The sequence below is a fragment of the Lipotes vexillifer genome, unplaced genomic scaffold (assembly GCF_000442215.2).
Source record: "Lipotes vexillifer unplaced genomic scaffold, Lipotes_vexillifer_v1.1 scaffold528, whole genome shotgun sequence".
In the NCBI taxonomy this organism is placed as follows: domain Eukaryota; kingdom Metazoa; phylum Chordata; class Mammalia; order Artiodactyla; family Lipotidae; genus Lipotes; species Lipotes vexillifer.
In genome coordinates, this window is record NW_006794582.1 from 1,394,848 (window position 1) to 1,414,767 (window position 19,920).

A 19,920-nucleotide genomic window follows, 5' to 3' on the forward strand; every position below is an offset into this window, starting at 1 on the left:
CATCCTCCTGGCGGGAGGTCAGTTCCTTTACTGCAGTGTGCTGGGGAGGAAGGCGTCATCCCATAACCATCGTTGGAGGTTTTGCAACCACATGAGTGAACCCTTCAGGGCTGAAGGCTGAGCAGCGCGCGTGCAGGGCCAGGGCGTTGCTCACCCATCAGCGCTTCCTGCACCTCGTCCTGGGTCTGGGCCCTTTACCAGGCTTTGGGGCTGACTACTGACGGAGCTCAACAGGCCCAGGCAGCTGCTGCCTGAGCCACCCAAGGGTGTCCCAGCCGCCTGGGGAGAGACGGCCACATTCCAGGCTCTGGGCTGGCAGGGAGGCTTGGCAGCGAGTTCTGACAGGAGGGCGGCCTGCGCTTGGGCAGGCCAGCACTGAGGGGTCCCTCCCCACCCCGGGAGACCCCAGGCTGGGGAGATGGAAAAACAGGTGTTCAAGGGGGACCCAGATACCCCTCATTCCATCTGCTTCTCGGGCAGTGGATTCCTCTCCTTCTACCAGGCCGGGGTGGTGAATGCCTTTCGGGACCTGGCTCCCCGGATGCTGGAAACGGCCCATCGCTTTGCTGGGACGTCGGCAGGAGCGGTGATTGCAGCCTTGGCCACCTGTGGGATTGAAATGGGTAAGGCCTTTGTTCTATGTTCCATGGGGAATCTCTGGAGGGATTCCACAAAGCAGAGTCTGAGGATGGTTTGGGGGTGCTTCAGGGAACAAAGCCAGGCCTTCTGGGTGGCAGGAAAGGTGGGTTGAGTGGGACAGCATTTGAGGTTGGGGTCTGCTGGGTCCCAGTCTCTGACCCACTGGGTGAGCTTGGAACCCTTTCTCCCTCTCCCTCAACACCCTTACCTGCCATGCCCTTTCCCCCAAGGTCTGGGAGAGGGAAAAGCGGTATCTCTCTCAAACATCCTGGGCTTGGAAGTTTACACCATGACACAGTCATACATTGGGGTGAAGAGCTGCTCCTGCATGGCCTCGTTTAAAATGCAAATATCCTTGCAAAGGACAAACTGGCATGTTCATCATCTTGGTGGGGATGGATTCGTCAGACCAGCTTCCAGGTGGCTGGAGGTGCAAGCCCTGGGGCTGGAGGGATGGCCAGAGGGGCCAGCGGAGGAGGGAAACTGGGAAGGAATATGGGAGATCTCACTTTGCCTCCTGCCCCACTAGTCCAGGGGCCCCAGAGGGAAGGATGGGACCACACACCCAGAGGCAGAAACACCATCCCGTGTAAGAGGATTGGGCACATTCCGAGCAGCCCCACACAGCAGGCCCAGACCTGGTCCCAGAGCAGCCCTGGGCTGCCTTGGCTTGGGGAGGGGGTGAGCATTTATTCATTGGCTGCACTACCATTCTGTGCCAGCCTCTGTTCCAGGCACTGGGGACAAAATCCCTGCCCTCATGGAACAGAAATTCTAGAGAGAGGAGACACATAATAAGCACCCAAAAAGTAGTCTCATGACGTCATATCAGGAAGTGATAAGATCTATGAATAAAATTATAGCAGAGAAGGGTCAGAGAGTAAAATGAGGACTATTTTAGAAAGGGTGTCAGGGAGGCCGTTTGGGAGGAGGTGATGTTCAAGCAGAGACCTGAGTGTAACGAGAGAACAAGGCATTAGATCAGTAAGGAAGGACTGTTCCAGGTGGAGGACCAGCTGGAGAGCCTGTGGGGTTCAGGAGCAGTGGATGACGAGGAGGGAGGTGGTGGATAAGGCTGGAGGTGCAGGCAGGGGCTAGGTCACATGGGGCCTCATAGCCGGAGTATGAGCTCTGATCTCACTCTGGGAGAGTGGGGAGCGCAGGCTGCTGGGAGGGAGGCAAAGTGGGGAGGCAGCTAAGAGCACACGATCCACAGGGATTGGATCCCAGTGCTGGCACTTCATGATGTGGACCTGGCGCAAATTACTGGATGCTCTGTGCCTCAGCTTCTGCATCTCTCCGGCTGAGATTCTACTGGTATCTCATTCCCGGGGTTGTGAAAGGGTTAATGGAGCAAGTGAGTGAACTGCTTATCACAGTGCCTGGCACATGGCAAGCACTTGGTACATGTCAACTGCCTGGTTTGGGTTTTTAAGGAACCCTGGCCCGCTAGGGGGAGTGAGATGGAGGGGACAAGGGAGAAACAAGGAGAGCAGTAGGGGAAGGTTGTACATCGAGATGAGGGATGGGCAGGGCAGGTGCCTGGGCAGGGAGGGTGGTGAGAGGCGGTTGGATTTAGGATACACTTTGAAGGTAGAGCCAATGAGACTTGCTGAAGGGCCAGCTGCAGTGTGTGAAGAAAGGTGCGAGCAGGGCCCCTTCCTGCCTGGGGATCTGCGCTGGGTGGGAAGTCTTTGTCTCTGTTTTAAAGAATAATTGTAATGCCCATTCCCTGAGTACCTCTTTTGTGCAAGATATTTTTTTTCTAATAATTCACAAGTAACAAATTCTTTCTTACTGTACAGAATTCTCAAACAATGCAAAAGTATCTAGAGTTTTTTAAAAAAGCCTCTACTCACCTCCCCCTTGTCCCCAATCCCACTTTCCCTCTTGTAGCCAGTGGAAGGGCTCTGCTTGGATCCTTCTAGATCTTTTTTTTTTAATTTTTGCCAAGACATCTGTGAATGTAGCAGTTAATGTTTCAGTCACACCATGGACCCCACTCCCTGGTCCTGGAGTCACAGAATCCTACCCTTGGAGACACCCTGCCTCTGGGAGTCTCTCTCTTTCCGGGTACCTGTGTTGCTCACCTGCTCCATCGCTGCCGCCCTCCTCATGTCTTTAGTTCAACTTCTTAAAATACACCATCGTCTTAATCCTCAGGCATTCGAGGACTTTCAGAATTAATTCAAGTCAATCGATTCAATAAATACTGCCCCAAACTGACTTGGCCAGGCTGTGATCGATGTGGACAGCAGGGGAGAGGAACTCAGACCCATGAGAAGGACACCTGATGGCCGTGTAACCAAGGGCTGGTCCGTGTGCTGGACCGCATGCGTGCAATTGGGAAGGAAGGGTGACATGTGTGTGGGACTTGCTCTTTTCACTCAGCAGCATGTTTATGAGATTGATCCACGTCACTCCAGTGCACTTCATTCCTTTTAACTGCCATGCAATTTACTACTAACCAGCACTTTCTCTGTATCAGGCACTGTTCTAACTCTTTGGTGTATTAATTCATTCAGTCCTCACAACAACCCTGTGAGGTGAAAACTGTTATTATCTCCATTTACAGAGGAGGAAACTGAGTCACAGAAAGCTTAAATAACTTGCCTAAGGTGATACAAACATTACTTGGTAAAGCTGGTGTTTGACCCTAGCCCGGCCTTTAGGCCACTCTGCTTCTTGACAAAGCAGTGTCGGGGGTGTGGACGCTAGTTGTATGGATACCAGGGTCAGGGAAGCTTCTCTGAGCAGGTGGAATTTGCACACAGACCTGAAAGAGGGGAGGAAGTGAGCCACAAGAATATCTGGGGAGAGCATTCAATGAATAGGGACACGTGACTTGTTTAACATCCTGTCATCAGTTAGAAGCAGAACAAGAACCAGGACTCAGTCTCCTGACTTTCTTCAATCCTCTTTACCTCTTTTACGTCTTTCAGTGTTTATTCCATCAAGACTGTATCACGGTTCATTTAGTCATTCTGTTGATGGACACGGCCAAGTTTTTGTTGTTATAAACAACACTGCAATGAGCATCCTTGTTTGTGTCTCCCAGGCCCACATGGAATGTTTCCCTAGGGTACACGTCACATGAAATTAACCAGACTTGGCTAAATTACTCTCCAAAGTGGTTGTACCAATTTAACCACTAGCAGCACATATGAGTTTTAATTTCCCCACAATGTCATCAACCCTTGGTACTATCAGACTGCAGAGTTTTTTTGTTTTTGTTTTTTTGGCCGTGCTGCACAGCTTACAGGATCTCAGTACCCCAGCAAGGGATTGAGCCCAGGCCATGGCAGTGAAAGCCCAGAATCCTAACCACTAGGCCACCAGGGAACTCCCAAGACTGCAGAGTTTTAAGTCAATCTGATCAATGTGAAATTATATCTCATTTTATTGTGTTATTTAATCTGTACCTCCTGGTAACTAGTGATGTTAAGCATCTCTATGTATTTACCGACCACTTGTGTTTCCTCTTCTGTAACTTACCTGCTCATGACCTTTTCCTGTTTTTTCTACCATTATCCTTTTCTCTTTAACTTGTAGGTGTTCTTTATATAGTCTGTACATGAGTCATTTGTCAGTTATGGACATTGCAGATATCTTATCCCATTCCATGACTTGCCTTTTTATATGACCATGTCTGTTGTTACTCATAAAATTTCAATTTTGATGCAGTCAGATGTATCAATAAATCTTTTCCACTTACAATTTGTGTTTTTTAAAATCTTTCTTTGTTACAATGACTTCTATATTTTCTTTCAAAAGTTTTAAAGTTTTGCTCTTTCATATTTAAGTTCATCCATCTGAAATTTATTTTGTGGCTCGTTTGAGGTAGAAATAGAAGTTTTTAATTGTGATAACGAATTACCCCACACTATTTATAGGCAGCCCTTTCCACACTTGTTTGAAATGTTGCCTCTGGCTTATTCAAGTTCCTAGAATCCCAAGAGTCTGTCTCTGGAGTCTCTCTTCTCTTCTTTTGGTGAATTTGTCTATTTCTGCACCAAATCACACTGTTTTGATCACTATAGGCTTATAATAAGGGGTACATCATATATGGCAGTCATCTCCTTTTTCAGTTTCTTCTTCAAATATTGACTATTATACTTAACCCTCTTTTTCCCCCCATGTGAAAAGCTCTATTAGAATTTTGATTAAAATTATATCTTCCCATTTATAATATAGTCTATCTATTTCTTCTGGCCTTTTTTTTTTTTTGCCCTTCAATAAAGATTTTGTGTGTCTTTTCTTAGATTTATTAGTTTTTGTTGCTATGGGGAATGGTATTTCTTTTTTTTTTCTTTTTTTTTTCGGCTGCGTTGGGTCTTCGTTGCTGCACGCGCGCTTTCTCTAGTAGCGGCGAGCGGGGGCTTCTCTTCATTGTGGTGGCTCCTCTCGTTGTGGAGCATGGTCTCTAGGCGTGTGGACTTCAGTAGTTGTGGCACGTGGGCTCAGTAGTTGTGGCGCACGGCCTTAGTTGCTCCACGGCATGTGGGATCTTCCCAGACCAGGGATCGAACCCTTGTCCCCTGCATTGGCAGGAGGTTTCTTAACCATTGCGCCACCAGGGAAGTCCCGGGATCTTTCTTTCTATGGCATTTTCTAATCTAATTGACTGTTTCTGATATAAAGGGATGTTGATGGTTTTTGCTAAATGATATTGTTTCGAGCAACCTCATGAACATTCTTAATAGTTCTAAAAGTTTCTTGGTAGATTATCTCATACTTTATGTGTAAACATTCATACTATCTGCATATAACTAGAGGTTTGTCTCTTTAAAAAAAAATTCTTGAGCTTCCCTGGTGTTGCCGTGGTTAAGAATCCGCCTGCCAATGCCGGGGACATGGGTTCGAGCCCTGGTCCGGGAAGATCCCACATGCTGTGGAGCAAATGTGGGCTCAGGTTGTGGCGCACGGCCTTAGTTGCTCCACGGCATGTGGGATCTTCCCAGACCAGGGATCGAACCCTTGTCCCCTGCATTGGCAGGAGGTTTCTTAACCATTGCGCCACCAGGGAAGTCCCGGGATCTTTCTTTCTATGGCATTTTCTAATCTAATTGACTGTTTCTGATATAAAGGGATGTTGATGGTTTTTGCTAAATGATATTGTTTCGAGCAACCTCATGAACATTCTTAATAGTTCTAAAAGTTTCTTGGTAGATTATCTCATACTTTATGTGTAAACATTCATACTATCTGCATATAACTAGAGGTTTGTCTCTTTAAAAAAAAATTCTTGAGCTTCCCTGGTGTTGCCGTGGTTAAGAATCCGCCTGCCAATGCCGGGGACATGGGTTCGAGCCCTGGTCCGGGAAGATCCCACATGCTGTGGAGCAAATAAGCCTGTGCGCCACAACTACTGAGCCCTCGTGTCACAGCTACTGAAGCCTGCACTCTTAGAGCCCACGCTCCACAACAAGAGAAGCCACCACAATGAGAAGCCTGTGCACCGCAACGAAGAGTAGCCCCTGCTCGCCGCAACTAGAGAAAGCCTGAGTGCAGCAACGAAGACCCAATGCAGACAAAAATAAATTAATTAAATTAATAAAATTAAAAAATTCTTCAACATGTGGCCCCCAGGCCTCTCTCCTCCAGGCCATGCCCCCTCGTCTTGTTCCCAGTCTGGGCTTTTCTGTCCTGAGATTGTGTTTTGTTCTGTGGAAGCTTAGGCAGCAGTGTGTCCATCTTCTGGCCATGTGTGCCTAGTTCTGTGATAGGGCCAATTTGGGGGCATGTGAAAATGTTTATAAAACACTTAACCCAGTGCCTGGTTTTCATTAAAGATGCATTAGAGAATGAATGTTTGTTCACTCATTTATTCAGCTGAGGAGAGATGGTCTCCCTGACAACCAGCGCAGAGATTCATGATTTCCAATTTGGGGCTAGGAACTTGCCTCAAAACTGCATTTGCATAACTTTGAAAGATAATTTTGTCTTACCAGAGAATGGGCATTCGGTGGACTTAAAATCCCATCCGCACTTAAGCTACTACTTGGCACCTTCCCCCCTATAAAAACTTCACGGCAAACCAATTATTCATTCATTCAGCGAGTGTTTTTTGAGCATATACTGGGTGCTGCAGAGGATACAGAGATATAATACAAGATGAAACTCCACCCATGCCCTCAGGGAGCTTACAGTCTACTCAAACCCCAAGGTAGTAACCAAGTCATTACAATACAAAGAGTTCCAACTGAATGTTAGAAAATTAAAAGGCAGAGGAGTGCAGGCGGAGGGAGCAGACAGCTCCCATCGTGGAAGGCCTCATGGAAGTGACATTTGAGCTAGTGCTTGAAAGGTGAGAAGAAATTTGATGGGTAGAGACAGTTTGGACAGGAGCCTCAGCTTCTAGCCAGGACGCTGCATAATGACAGCACAAAGTCACGTGGTGGGGAAATGTGATACCTCCAGGGAGTGCTGAAGGGTGCAGGTCCCCTGGTGTCAGGGGTTGACACAAAAGTTTCAGAAAGGCAGCTTTTGACTCTGCAAGGGTTGTCCAAAGTGGGAAAGGGCTATTTTGGAAGCAGGGAAGCACCTGCCCTCCGAGAGGTCCACGGAGAGGCTGGGAAGCACCTGATTGCTACTGGTGGTCCCTTTCATTTAGCTTGGTGACTGACAGGAACTGTCAACCTGAGGTCTCCAGCCTCCCAGACTGAAACCTACAGTGAGAAGTATTTTTTGTATTGAGACCCAGGGTGAACATAAATCTAAAAGAGAAGTTTCATGATAGAAACTTTACCATACTCTATGCTACAATTTTGATATTTTCTTCTAGTCATTAAAGATTCTTCACTTAGTCAATGGTTCTCAGTTTTGCACTTTTGAATCACCTGGGAGCTTTTAAAACATCCACTGCCCAAGCTTCTCCCCCAAACTAATTAAATCAGGATCTCTGGGGATGGAACCCAGCACCAGTGTTTATTCAACTCCCAGGTGATCCCGGTGTGCAGCCACAGTTAAGCCCCAGTGCACTTTGCAAAACTAAGATGTACTACCTTCCTGAGATGCCAGGACTGTATGACCAGGCAGTGGAAATGGGTCAGGCATTGCTCATGGAAATCTGTAAAATGCCCACCATAGTCCTGGACTAATGAAAATTCCATATCTGATTATTAGTGGGATATGTATTTTTCCAGGATAGAGAGAAACAGTTTTCCTACAGTGGCTTTAGACTGGACTAGATTCTGTGAATTCCTCTGGCTGGGTCACAAATGAGGAAGACGGACCTTGGTTCAGGGGCTGGTCCATCCATTGCCCTTAGCCCAAGCCCACATCCAGTCTGCTTTTCTGAGAAGCCTGTGGAGACCCATGGCTCAGAGCTTCTACTGGCTGTTTTTCTTTTTCTATGGCTTTTAGTATATTCACAAAGTTGTGCATCCAACATCACAATCAGTTATACAACATTTTAATTATCCCCCTGAAGAAATCCCATACCCCTTAGCTGTTAACTGTCAATACCGCCATTCAAGTGCCTGACAGCCATTAACCTACTTTCTGTCTCTATAGATTTGCCTATTCTGGACATTTAATATACATGGAATCATACAATATTTGTCCTTTTGTGTCTGGCTTCTTTCACTGAGCACAATATTTTCTAAACTCATCCGTTGTAGCATGGGTCAGTACTTTACTCCTTTTTATTGTCGAATAATATTCCCTTGTGTGGATATAATACATTTAAAAAATCCATTCATCAGGGAATGTACATTTGGGCTGTTTTTACTTTGGGCTATTATAAATAATGTCATTATGAACATTCATGTACATGTTTAAAACTTTTAAATAACTTTTTTTTCTTTTTTGGCCACACCACGCGGCCTGTGAGATATTAGTTCCCCAACCAGGGATTGAATCCACGCCCCCTGCAGTGGAAGCTCAGAGTTCTAACCACTGGACCACCAGGGAAGTCCTTAAATAACTTTTGAAAACGGAAAAATTTCAAACATCTTGGAGAGAATAATACAATGAATCCTAAAGAACCCATCATCTAACTTCAACTCTTATCAACACTTACCAATTGGGTTTCATCTGTATATTCCCAACCCTGCTTTGTTTTGTTTTTTTATATTATTTTGAAATAATTTTAAATCTGCATAGAAGTTGCATGTAGGCTTTGTTTTCTTGAGGGAACATTTTGCAACATGTATCTCTGCAGATAAGGACTGTGAGCCCAAGGAGAAGCCCAGGGGGATGAGGCTGGTTGGTCTCACGGCACAGAATGGTGCTGGGAAGTACCAGCCTCAGTGGCTGTTCCCCTGCTGGGTGTGGGTAGGACAGGGGACTGAGCTGACTTTTAGCTGAGCTCATCAGGTGACTGTTTTGGCCTCTAAAATGAATTGTTTTCCAATACCTCTTACGCTGCCTGCTCAAAAAAGCCAACCCACCAAACACCCAAACTGCTAAATAAAGTATTAAAAGGTGGGCCTGATGATGAGGGCTGGGATTGAGAGCTCTTCACGTCCAGGATAGTCTCAGGGTGTGTCATATCTCTGTGGCTTTGCTCACGCTGTTCCCTCTCCCTGGGATGCGATCCCCTTTCTTCTCTCCCTGTGTTGCATCTCCCCATCCTCCAAGGCCCATTGCAGATGTCACCTCCTCTGAGAGTCTCTCGTCATTCCCGTCAGGCACTAAGTCCTTGGTGCTCCCACAGCTCGCTCTCGGAGAGCACTTGACCCAGAGACCAGAATCCCCCTGGGAAAGAGCACTTGTCTAGGAAGCAGGCTCTCTGCATTCTGAGAGCAAAAGTGTCTACAGTCAGATTGTGAGCCTAGATTGCCACACACATTATTTTCACATGGTCTTTCAGAGTAGGGTTTAGTAAGCAGGGAGGTGGTCTTCAAACCAAAGTTGGTCTGACCCCAATGTCCAAACTCTGTCCACCTTCCCTTTCCTCTTGCCCCAGGAATCCATTCAGCGGTGAGTGGCCTTGGACAGGCCACCCCGAGCCTCAGCTCAGCTACTGAGCAGTGGGAGGGAATAATGCCTGCTGAGCCCTCCCGACAGCTGGCTCTGGGATCAGCAGTGGGGTCGGCAGTGGTCCCTGGGAACAAGCTTTGCAAACTCAGATTGATACTGCAGTTGCACTGGTTGAGATAGCAGTGACTCAACAAGACCCGAGAGCATTGCTCGCTCATGTGGCCTTTGCACTCCAGCCCTCCAAGCCTGGTGTGGTGGCTCCACAGAATTAGGACCCAGGTTCCTTCCATCATGTTGGTCACAGCCCAAGAGGGCTCCCCACCATGTCTGCATTCCAGCTAGTTGGGGAAGGAAAAGGGGGCCACACTTCTTCCCTCTAAGGGCAGACCTTGAAGGTGACACACATCATGTCACCTCACATCCTATGGATCAGAACTTAGTTACATGACCACACCTGACTGCAAGGGAGGCTGGGAAATGTAGACTTTATTGTGGGAGGCCATGTGTCCAGCTAAAAATTGGAGGTTCAACTGCTAAGGAAGAAGGGGAGAATAGATACTGGGGACAATTAGCAGTCGTTGTCACAATAGCTGTAATTGGATATATGATGATGATGGAAAAACTCTGTCCCTGCCTGGGACCCAGACCTTGACTCCATAACCACCAGGTCAAGTCCAGTGTGATGGCTGGGAAGGGGCTCAGCTCTGAACAATCAGCAGACTGCCTTCCTGGCGGCTGGCATGCGAGTGCTCCAGTCTTGCTAAGGGTCCTGGGCAGTGCCTCACGGCACCCGCTGTGTCCCCCAGCTAGAATGACCTTCTGTTTTTCTCTCCAGAGATAACACCTCTTCCCGACATATCCTCCCATTTTACCCCACTGGGTCTCTTTCCATGATCTCGAGTTTACCTATAGAATCTGTCCACCTACTCTAGCACTTGACAGTATCCTGTCTTAATTGTTTCAGACGCTGTGTCTCATCCCATCATCTAGATTGGTTGAGCAATCTAACATCTTACGGGTTCTGTGGCTCCCACAAACTGCTGGTCCAACAAGAACTGCCTGATAGACTCCTGACAATTGCTGGCCGTTGGCAAGTGTGACACTGAATGTGTCTTTGCAGTTTTTACTTTGGGGTTTACCTGATATGACGTATAATACTAGAATGTCATAGAAGGAAGGTCAGCGAGTCCAACTCCTCCACTTTATGGATGACTGTATTTAGACTTTGGAAGAGGAAGTGACTGGTTGGAAGTGGACCTCACTTAGGCCAGTGGTTTCCAAACTGTGTTCTGAGGAACCCCAGGGTTCCATGGGGGCCAAGGTGGGGTTAGGAAGGCTGGAACAGGGGAGCAGGGAAAGGACACACATTGAAGCCCTGGGCCGTTACCCCAGCTTCAATGAGTACAACCCTGCTATTGTCCACTCTTTATAAAATTTCTCTTAAAGAAAGTGTTCCAATGATTTCTTTTTTCTGTGCCTCTCCTGATCTCCAATGATTTTTTTTTTTCTTTTTAAGTTTGAAAGCCACTGTTTGAGTCTAATCTACTTAGTGTGAAGACAGAGAAGTTGAGGACCGAATTCTGGCTGAATTTACAATGATAAAATAGACCATTTGCCCAGCCACTCATTCTAGGTCCTAGGGATCTAGCAGCGAACAAAACAGTCTGCCCTCATGAAGCTGATACTCTCTTCTTGAAATCAAGCCATAAATAACTAAACATACAGAAAAATATCAGCATGCATGCTCAAAGAAGACAATAAAGCAGGCGAAGGGTGTGATGAATGATCAAAGGGTCAAGTTTCAGGTGGGCTGGGTGGCGAGGCCCACTCTGAGGGGGAAGGAAGGGTGGGAGAGCCACTCACTCTGAGAGGAGAGTGTTCCAGGCTGTGAGCTCAGCAGGTGCAACAGCGCTGCACACAGATGTGCTTGCATTCTCAGAAGGAAGTCAAGCTGTCTTTCTGGGCAGGAAGTGAGTTCCAGAAGGACCTTGCAAAGCACCTGAGCGGGCCAGATGACTAGTGGGGGCACCCACCCTAAAAATGTGGGCACAGCAGGACCCGGCACGACCCCTCCCATGGAGGCAGGGGATGCTACAGGTGTTTTGGTCTGCCTCCCATGCCTGGTCCAGTGCTGCCTTGGGCAGCTCCTGCCACCCCTCCTGAGGCCCCGGAGCCAAGTGTGGCTGAAGTTATTGTCATTGGCAGGTGGCTCAGGTGTGTTCTGGGTAGTGGACCCACTGGGGCCTCAGGGGCGGATGCTGGGAGGACAACACTGCCTCTGTGAGAACCTTGACTTTGGTGACTTCTTTCCTCAGTCACCCATGTGCCTGTCTTTGTCACTCAGCTGAGGGACAAGACACCCCAGGGTTGATGAAGAACTCATATCCCAGGAACAAGGGGGACTGGGCTGGTGTTCCAGCTCTGCCAATAATCACTGTGGGTCCTCTGCCCACCGGTGACCTGCCTCCCCCTCAGTTTTCCCACCTGTAACTTGGGAGTGGGGACACATCCTTTGGACGTTACGGTGAGGGACAAAAGAAGTCATGGATGTGCCTGGCAAAGTGCCTAGCAAATATTCATCACAAAGTATCTTTGATGAGTAAATGTTGAATAAATGGATCAACAAGTGAAAAGAAAATGATCTTGAAATAGAAAAGCATAGGTGATGCAGCAGTTTTCAAACTTAACTGAAGAACATACTAGAGAAGTCATTAAACTTATTAAAACAGATTTTACTGGACTCGAACCTGGTCCGGTTAATATTTTTTAATACTTTAATTGTGAGCTCATCTGCACAAGGACTTGGTTTTTCTATGGGAATTCTGTGTGGCTTCGGCGGTGGAAGGACCATCTGAGCTGGTTTGCTTTGGCCCTGGCCAGGCACCCAGGGTTATCAGCAACTCAGGACCAATTTTCATGGTAATCACCCTGTAGGTTGTGTCAGTTCAAGCTCTAAACCACAGGTGATACAGGCTTGGGGCTTTGCATTTTTATGGGAGACTTTGTGTTGTTTCACCCAGAGCCCTGCTCAGAGACAAGCCGTTGGCACGTTTCATTGGCCCAGCAGCTGTTGGAGGGTCCCGGCTCTAAGCAGCGTCTCAGTTCAACTGCCCCTCACACAGCCCAGAATGACAGGCCCTGTGGCTGCCAGTTTCTGGTCTAATAATCACAGCATCAGCTTTCTCTCTCATGGCACTGGCTTTAGGTTCCTTCTTCATTTCTGCTCTTTCTTTCTGTGAAGTCAACCATGTCTCATGATTTTATTTTATATCGTGCTCTTTGTTCTGGTTGTTGTTGTTGATGATGATGATGATGATGATGTTGTTCCTAAAGCTGGAGAGGTTCCTTTTTAGCTTAACACTCTACTACCTGAGCTAGAAGTCTCTCCAAAGTTCTTTAAGACATGAGTAGAACCACCAGATTTTCCTGTTGCAGGCACGTGCAGAATCGAAATGTCCTCATCAAAAATCATTCCCGGAGTTCTTTATCTGCCTGAGATGACAGCGTTTTCCGTAGAATAAACTCTGCTCTGATTCACATCTTAGTGTCACACTAATAATACTATTTATCAGGCACTTGGAATGTGCCAGGTACTATGCCCAAAGCTTTGCATAAACCATTTACTTTTATCTTCTCACAATCCTATCAATTAGATACTATATTTCCCTCTTTTACAGAGTGGGAAACAGGTGTTCAGAGAGATTAGCTAACACGATGAGCCAAGACTGGAATCTTTCTTAATTTCTACATTTCTATATCCTCTCTAATCATGATTTCAGAATTGCTTTGCAAGCAACACCCCAGCTTTCCTACCAGACTCCATGGGCCAAGCAATCATTTGCACATTGGTTAAGAAAGTGAGATCAAATGACATGATGTATGCAAAAAAAAAACACTTTTCGTAAAATGTACAGAAATGACATTGCTGGGTGGTGGTGGCTGTACCTCCTACTACTGTGATGGAATCAGTATCTTTCAGTTCACTGAAAGTAACTTGTGTTTTACATGTTTAACTTCTCAAACCAAATGGATAAAAATTTCTTTTACCCAAATGATTCTTTGGACTCAAGTAGACGACAACTGAATGGAAAATCAGGTGATGCTCTGAATGTGTTGGTTACACATTAGAAACATACAACTATTTGGAAAGCAAGTCATGCAGGTGACCTATGTTGATTCATTCCTCTTAAATCAGCAGGTGTTAACTGAGCCCCTGCCGAGTGTCTAACAGCCTTGGTCGATCGATGGGTTTTTTTCACTTTTCTTTTTTTGGCCACATGGCATATGGGATCCTAGTTCCCCGACCAGGCATCGAACCTGTGCCCCGTGCAGTGGAAGCACGGAGTCCTAACCACTGGACTGCCAGGGAATTCCCTGTTTTTTCTTTCTTTCTTTTTTTTTTTTTTCTTACTTTAATAATAATTAACTTGTTATTCTGGAATAATGATAGATTTACAGAAAAGTTGCTGAGATAATACAGATAGCTCCATACATCCTTCACCCAGTTTCCCTAATGTTACCATCTTATATAACCACAGTACATTTGCCAACCTTCAGACATTAATATTGGTACATTAGTATTAACTATAGGTTTCACCAATTTTTCTACTGATGTCCTTTTTCTGTCCCAGGATCCAATCCAGCATCCCACACTACATTTGGTGGATCCATTTTTAGTCCAGCTCACTTAGAGAGTATTAAAATAGCGATGTTTTCTTTGCTTCTCTTTGGGATCAAATTCTAATTCCGTTTCTAATTCTACAGGGAAAAGAAGCAGACAAATGGTAAACAAATCTCCAGGCTGGTTTGACTCTCATTTGAATTAGGAGTTGACTCATCAATCCTGAGGGTAACTCACCTCTGTCCTCCTGAGATCAACACATAAAGAAAAAGCTCCTCTTCAGCCCCGGCTCAGGGTCTCGTGTCCATTAATGGGGGGCAAGAGTTAGGGCCAGGCTTGACAGAGCAAACCGCTCGGTCAAGCCCCAAGTCCGGCTGAGTCACTGAAGAATTCCACCTTCCTGACCACCAGTTGGGAAGAGTCCCAGCAGTCCGGTAGAGAAGATGCTCTTTGATCTCCTCCTTCAGTTCACTCATTCTTTACCATTCATTATTAATTTATTCAGCAAGCATTTATTAAGTCCCTACAGTGTGCCAGGTACTGGATTAAGTGCTAGGGATATAACAGGAGCAAGACAGAAATATGGAACATTAAATAGTTCTTTAATTTATTCTTGAATACCTACTAAGTGTTCAACACAGAGCTAGGTTTGGCCACCCCTTGAGGCATCTTAGTTCCCCGACCAGGGATCGAACCCATTCCCCCTGCAGTGGAAACACGGAGTCTTAACCACTGGACTGCCAGGAAAGTCCCAGGAGAAGGGTGTTCTTGATACAGGTCCTGTCCTCAAGGAATGCTCTAGCCAGAGAGACAGGACAAACCACTGAAGGCAGCCTGAGATAAACGGTGCAGATGGTACGGGGAAAGAGAGAGCTAACAACGAGGGTGATCAGGGAAGGCTTAAAGGAGAAAGCCCAGATCTTAAGCTGGGCTTTATGGTGAAGTCTGCATAGATAGTAAAAAATAAATTAGTAAATAGAAGTTGTGTAGCAGGAAGAAAAGCAGGATTGTGCACTTTGTGTTTACTGATGAGAGAAGAGATTGGCCTGGCTTGAGAAGGGTCTCCGGGTGTGCGGACAGAGGAGCATATGTTTGAAGATGTGATTTGAGTTCTGTTGCTCTAAAGAGAGTCTTCCTGTCTCCCAGGGACATCTGAGCCCTTAGGAGATGTGCCTAAACTAAATCCTAGAAAGGCAGATCCCAAGAGCCTTTGCAGAGCCACCCTGCTCCCCCTACCTCACCGTGGGAACTGGAGGCTCTGGAGTTGAAGGGCGTGTCCCTGGTGGAGGCAGTCAGCTGTGATGGAAAGAACACTGGCTTTGGGGCCCTCAGGAGTTGGAGGCCTAGCTCTGCTGTTTTCCAGTGTGTGACCGTAGCCAAGCTACTGGCTGAGCTTCTGTTTCCTCATCTGCAAAGAGGAGATAGCCACAGTACCTACCTCAAAGGGGCGTCATGAAGATTACATGAAACTATGAGGCCTCAGAACCTGGCACAGCACCTGGCACCAAGGAGGTGCCAAAGAGTGGTAGCCAGTAAGAGCAGTAAACAGCTGGTGGGATCGAAACCTGTGGTTCCATGAGAACTTCAAGACTCATGTAATGTAGGCGGAGGTCTGTGTGGGTAGGTAGGTAACAGACCCCACCAACTGAAGTCTTGGACAGCTGGGGCAGTGAATACTGCCAGTCAGCAGAAATGAACTTCAACTATCAGTGGTTCTGAAAGAGGGAGGCATGGGTCTTCCTCTGTAGTGGTGCATTAATTTGGGCAAATCTCAAATGAGGAGATGCTCTGAGATGGTCTTTTCTCTTTATAGCAGAGGCTCACCTGGAGGTCCCCTGACCACATACACACAAACACACACAAACATATACACTAAGACTGTAGGGTGACTAGTTCACAACATTTGCATTATCCCAGTGTCCCCTCAGTAGTTCAGGGAGAGTCTGTAGGGTAGGACAGGCTACAGCCTGGAGGGGCGCAGTATTGGTTTCTACCTTGGAGCAGAATCCCGAATGGACTTCTGGGTCCACCAAAGAAAACAGAGAGAGAAGAGCAGGGGCAATGGCCCTGAGAATTTTGTGAGGTTCCAGAGAACTTTCTAGATACATTCTCTCTGCCTGTTTCATCTCAAGGTAATCAGTAGATCCTTCAGTGGAAAGTTGTGGAGATTGTGTCTAGATTCTGGGGGAGAGGCACACGGGGGCTGAGTGAGGCCCCAGGCTCTGAGAAAAAGCTCCAAGGGCACCTTGACAGGAATCCAGGTGAGGAACCAGTGGCAGGCACTGCTGTTTCCATGGCAACCTGATGTAAGATGATTTGAACTTTTTATACCAATTTTTTGGTAAACTCTTATGGTTAGAAAAAGGTCTCTCTGGAATATTGTTATTATCCATAAGAAGTATTGTTTTTGTTTTTTGGTTTTTTAAGTGCTTTACTAAGTCAGAGTTGTTTTGCTTTTGGCTAAAGCCAATAATGCATTCAGAACAGAGAAGGAAAATGTGAGTTTTGTCATATATTCTAGTTCCAGTTTCTGCTACCATAGAGAGCATGACCTAGGGTATATCGGCCTTTATTCATTTCTCCATTCAGCCAGCTAGGCAGCCACCCATTCAGCCATATTTATTGAGCTCAACCTTTATCCTGAGCTGGGTTTCTTACCTGTAAAATGAGAGAATTAGTCTGGTTTAGTATTTTTGACCTAGGCTCCTAGATCCTTAGGAGTTTCAGGGCTGCGCTTTCAGGGCCTTCTTTCCTAGGGTTGGCTGGGGCGATTGGGCCTGAGACCCCACTTGCCTTCAACCCAGAACAGCCCTGTTTTTAGCTGTTTTGTAATACACATTAGGTTTTCACTTGAGATTTCTTTTTTTTTTAACATTTTTATTGGAGTATAATTGCTTTACAGTGGTGTGTTAGTTTCTGCTTTATAACAAAGTGAATCAGTTATACGTATACATATGTTCCCATATCTCTTCCTTCTTGCATCTCCCTCCCTCCCATCCTCCCTATCCCACCCCTCTAGGTGGTCACAAAGCACCTGTGCTATGTGGCTTCTTCCCACTAGCTACCTATTTTACATTTGGTAGTGTATGTATATCCATGCCACTCTCTTGCTTTGTCACAGCTTACCCTTCCCCCTCTCCATATCCTCAAGTCCATTCTCTAGTAGGTCTGTGTCTTTATTCCTGTCTTACCCCTAGGTTCTTCATGACATTTTTTTTTTCTTAAATTCCATATATATGTGTTAGCATACGGTATTTGTCTTTCTCTTTCTGACTTACTTCACTCTGTATGACAGACTCTAGGTCCATCCACCTCATTACAAATAGCTCAATTTCGTTTCTTTTTATGGCTGAGTAATATTCCATTGTATATATGTGCCACATCTTCTTTATCCATTCATCTGATGATGGACACTTAGGTTGTTTCCATCTCCGGGCTATTGTAAATAGAGCTGCAATGAACATTTTGGTACATGACTCTTTCTGAATTCTGGTTTCCTCAGGGTATATACCTAGTAGTGGGATTGCTGGGTCATATGGTAGTTCTATTTGTAGTTTTTTAAGGAACCTCCATACTGTTCTCCATAGTGGCTGAACCAATTCACATTCCCACCAGCAGTGCAAGAGTGTTCCCTTTTCTCCACACCCTCTCCAGCATTTATTGTTTCTAGATTTTTTGATGATGGCCATTCTGACTGGTGTGAGATGATATCTCATTGTAGTTTTGATTTGCATTTCTCTAATGATTAATGATGTTGAGCATTCTTTCATGTGTTTGTTGGCAGTCTGTATATCTTCTTTGGAGAAATGTCTATTTAGGTCTTCTGCCCATTTTTGGATTGGGTTGTTTGTTTTTTTGTTATTGAGCTGCATGAGCTGCTTGTAAATTTTGGAGATTAATCCTTTGTCAGTTGCTTCATTTGCAAATATTTTCTCCCATTCTGAGGGTTGTCTTTTGGTCTTGTTTATGGTTTCCTTTGCTGTGCAAAAGCTTTGAAGTTTCATTAGGTCCCATTTGTTTATTTTTGTTTTTATCTCCATTTCTCTAGGAGATGGGTCAAAAAGGATCTTGCTGTGATTTATGTCATAGAGTGTTCTGCCTATGTTTTCCTCTAAGAGTTTGATAGTTTCTGGCCTTACATTTAGGTCTTTAATCCATTTTGAGCTTATTTTTGTGTATGGTGTTAGGGAGTGATCTAATCTCATACTTTTACATGTACCTGTCCAGTTTTCCCAGCACCACTTATTGAAGAGGCTGTCCTTTCTCCACTGTACATTCCTGCCTCCTTTATCAAAGATAAGGTGACCATATGTGCGTGGGTTTATCTCTGGGCTTTCTATCCTGTTCCATTGATCTATCTTTCTGTTTTTGTGCCAGTACCATACTGTCTTGATTACTGTAGCTTTGTAGTATAGTCTGAAGTCAGGGAGCCTGATTCCTCCAGCTCCGTTTTTCGTTCTCAAGATTGCTTTGGCTATTCGGGGTCTTTTGTGTTTCCATACAAATTGTGAAATTTTTTGTTCTAGTTCTGTGAAAAATGCCAGTGGTAGTTTGATAGGGATTGCATTGAATCTGTAGATTGCTTTGGGTAGTAGAGTCCTTTTCACAATGTTGATTCTTCCAATCCAAGAACATGGTATATCTCTCCATCTATTTGTATCATCTTTAATTTCTTTCATCAGTGTCTTATAATTTTCTACATACAGGTCTTTTGTCTCCTTAGCTAGGTTTATTCCTAGATATTTTATTCTTTTTGTTGCAGTGGTAAATGGGAGTGTTTTCTTAATTTCACTTTCAGATTTTTCATCATTAGTATATAGGAATGCCAGAGATTTCTGTGCATTAATTTTGTATCCTGCTACTTTACCAAATTCATTTATTACCTCTAGTAGTTTTCTGGTAGCATCTTTAGGATTCTCTATGTATAGTATCATGTCATCTGCAAAAAGTGACAGCTTTACTTCTTTTCCGATTTGGATTCCTTTTATTTCCTTTTCTTTGAACGGAGGCTCCTTGGCTGAAAAATCTCTGCCCCAGAGGGTCTCTATGGACCTTCCAATGGTGCAGTGGTAACACTGCAGCTTCAAGCCAATTTTTTTCCAATCAGTGTCCTTGCAGTGTAGGATTTAGAAATAAAATGGTGAATAAGCCAGTTCCCCACCCCCCTCCCGCACAGGGGCTCGCTGTCTCTGTGAGGATAAACTGAGATTACAAGTGTGAAAACCTGCTTGGGTAAACGACTGTTGTTAAGATAATACTAATAATCATGATCATAGTGGAGTCAGGCAGTCAAGATATACCCACAGGGAAATACAGCCTATAATTCAGCCTACAAGTAGGGATCAGGTAAAAGCAATTGACTCCCAGGGTCTCCACACAGGGACTCGGAGAATTGCATGGCTTTCCTGGGAACGCGGCTCTGCTCGCCAACGCCTCCACAGAGGCTGCCGAGCCCCCTGATTCCCCGGTGCCCACCGCTCCCGTAGGTGGGGGAGCAGGACCGCAGTGAGAGGGGCCTCACGGTGATTGGCTGAACTGGAAGTTGTTGCTAGGCTACCAGTCCGAGGCAGACTGGGGCCTCTAGTCCCATCCTCCACTGCAGATTCATCCTGCACAGCCAATTTAATTAGGGCACCCTGTGAACGAGATCCCCAGCAGTTTAAATTGTCAGCTGCCAAGTGCCCATCTTTCTAGGATTTAACACTTAGCAAGAGGCTATGTGAGGGAGGGGAAGA

At 45.8% G+C, this 19,920-nt stretch overlaps 1 protein-coding gene across 1 annotated transcript in view; it reads left to right on the forward strand.

Moving 5' to 3' along the window:
* Nucleotides 1-418: 418 nt before the first annotated feature.
* The window catches only part of PNPLA1 (patatin like domain 1, omega-hydroxyceramide transacylase), a 38,321-nt gene continuing 18,819 nt past the window's right edge, over nt 419-19,920 (forward strand). The window contains exon 1 of the mRNA XM_007467294.1: nt 419-623. Within this exon, the coding sequence (XP_007467356.1) occupies nt 419-623 (205 nt within the window). The remainder of the gene's footprint in view (nt 624-19,920) is intronic.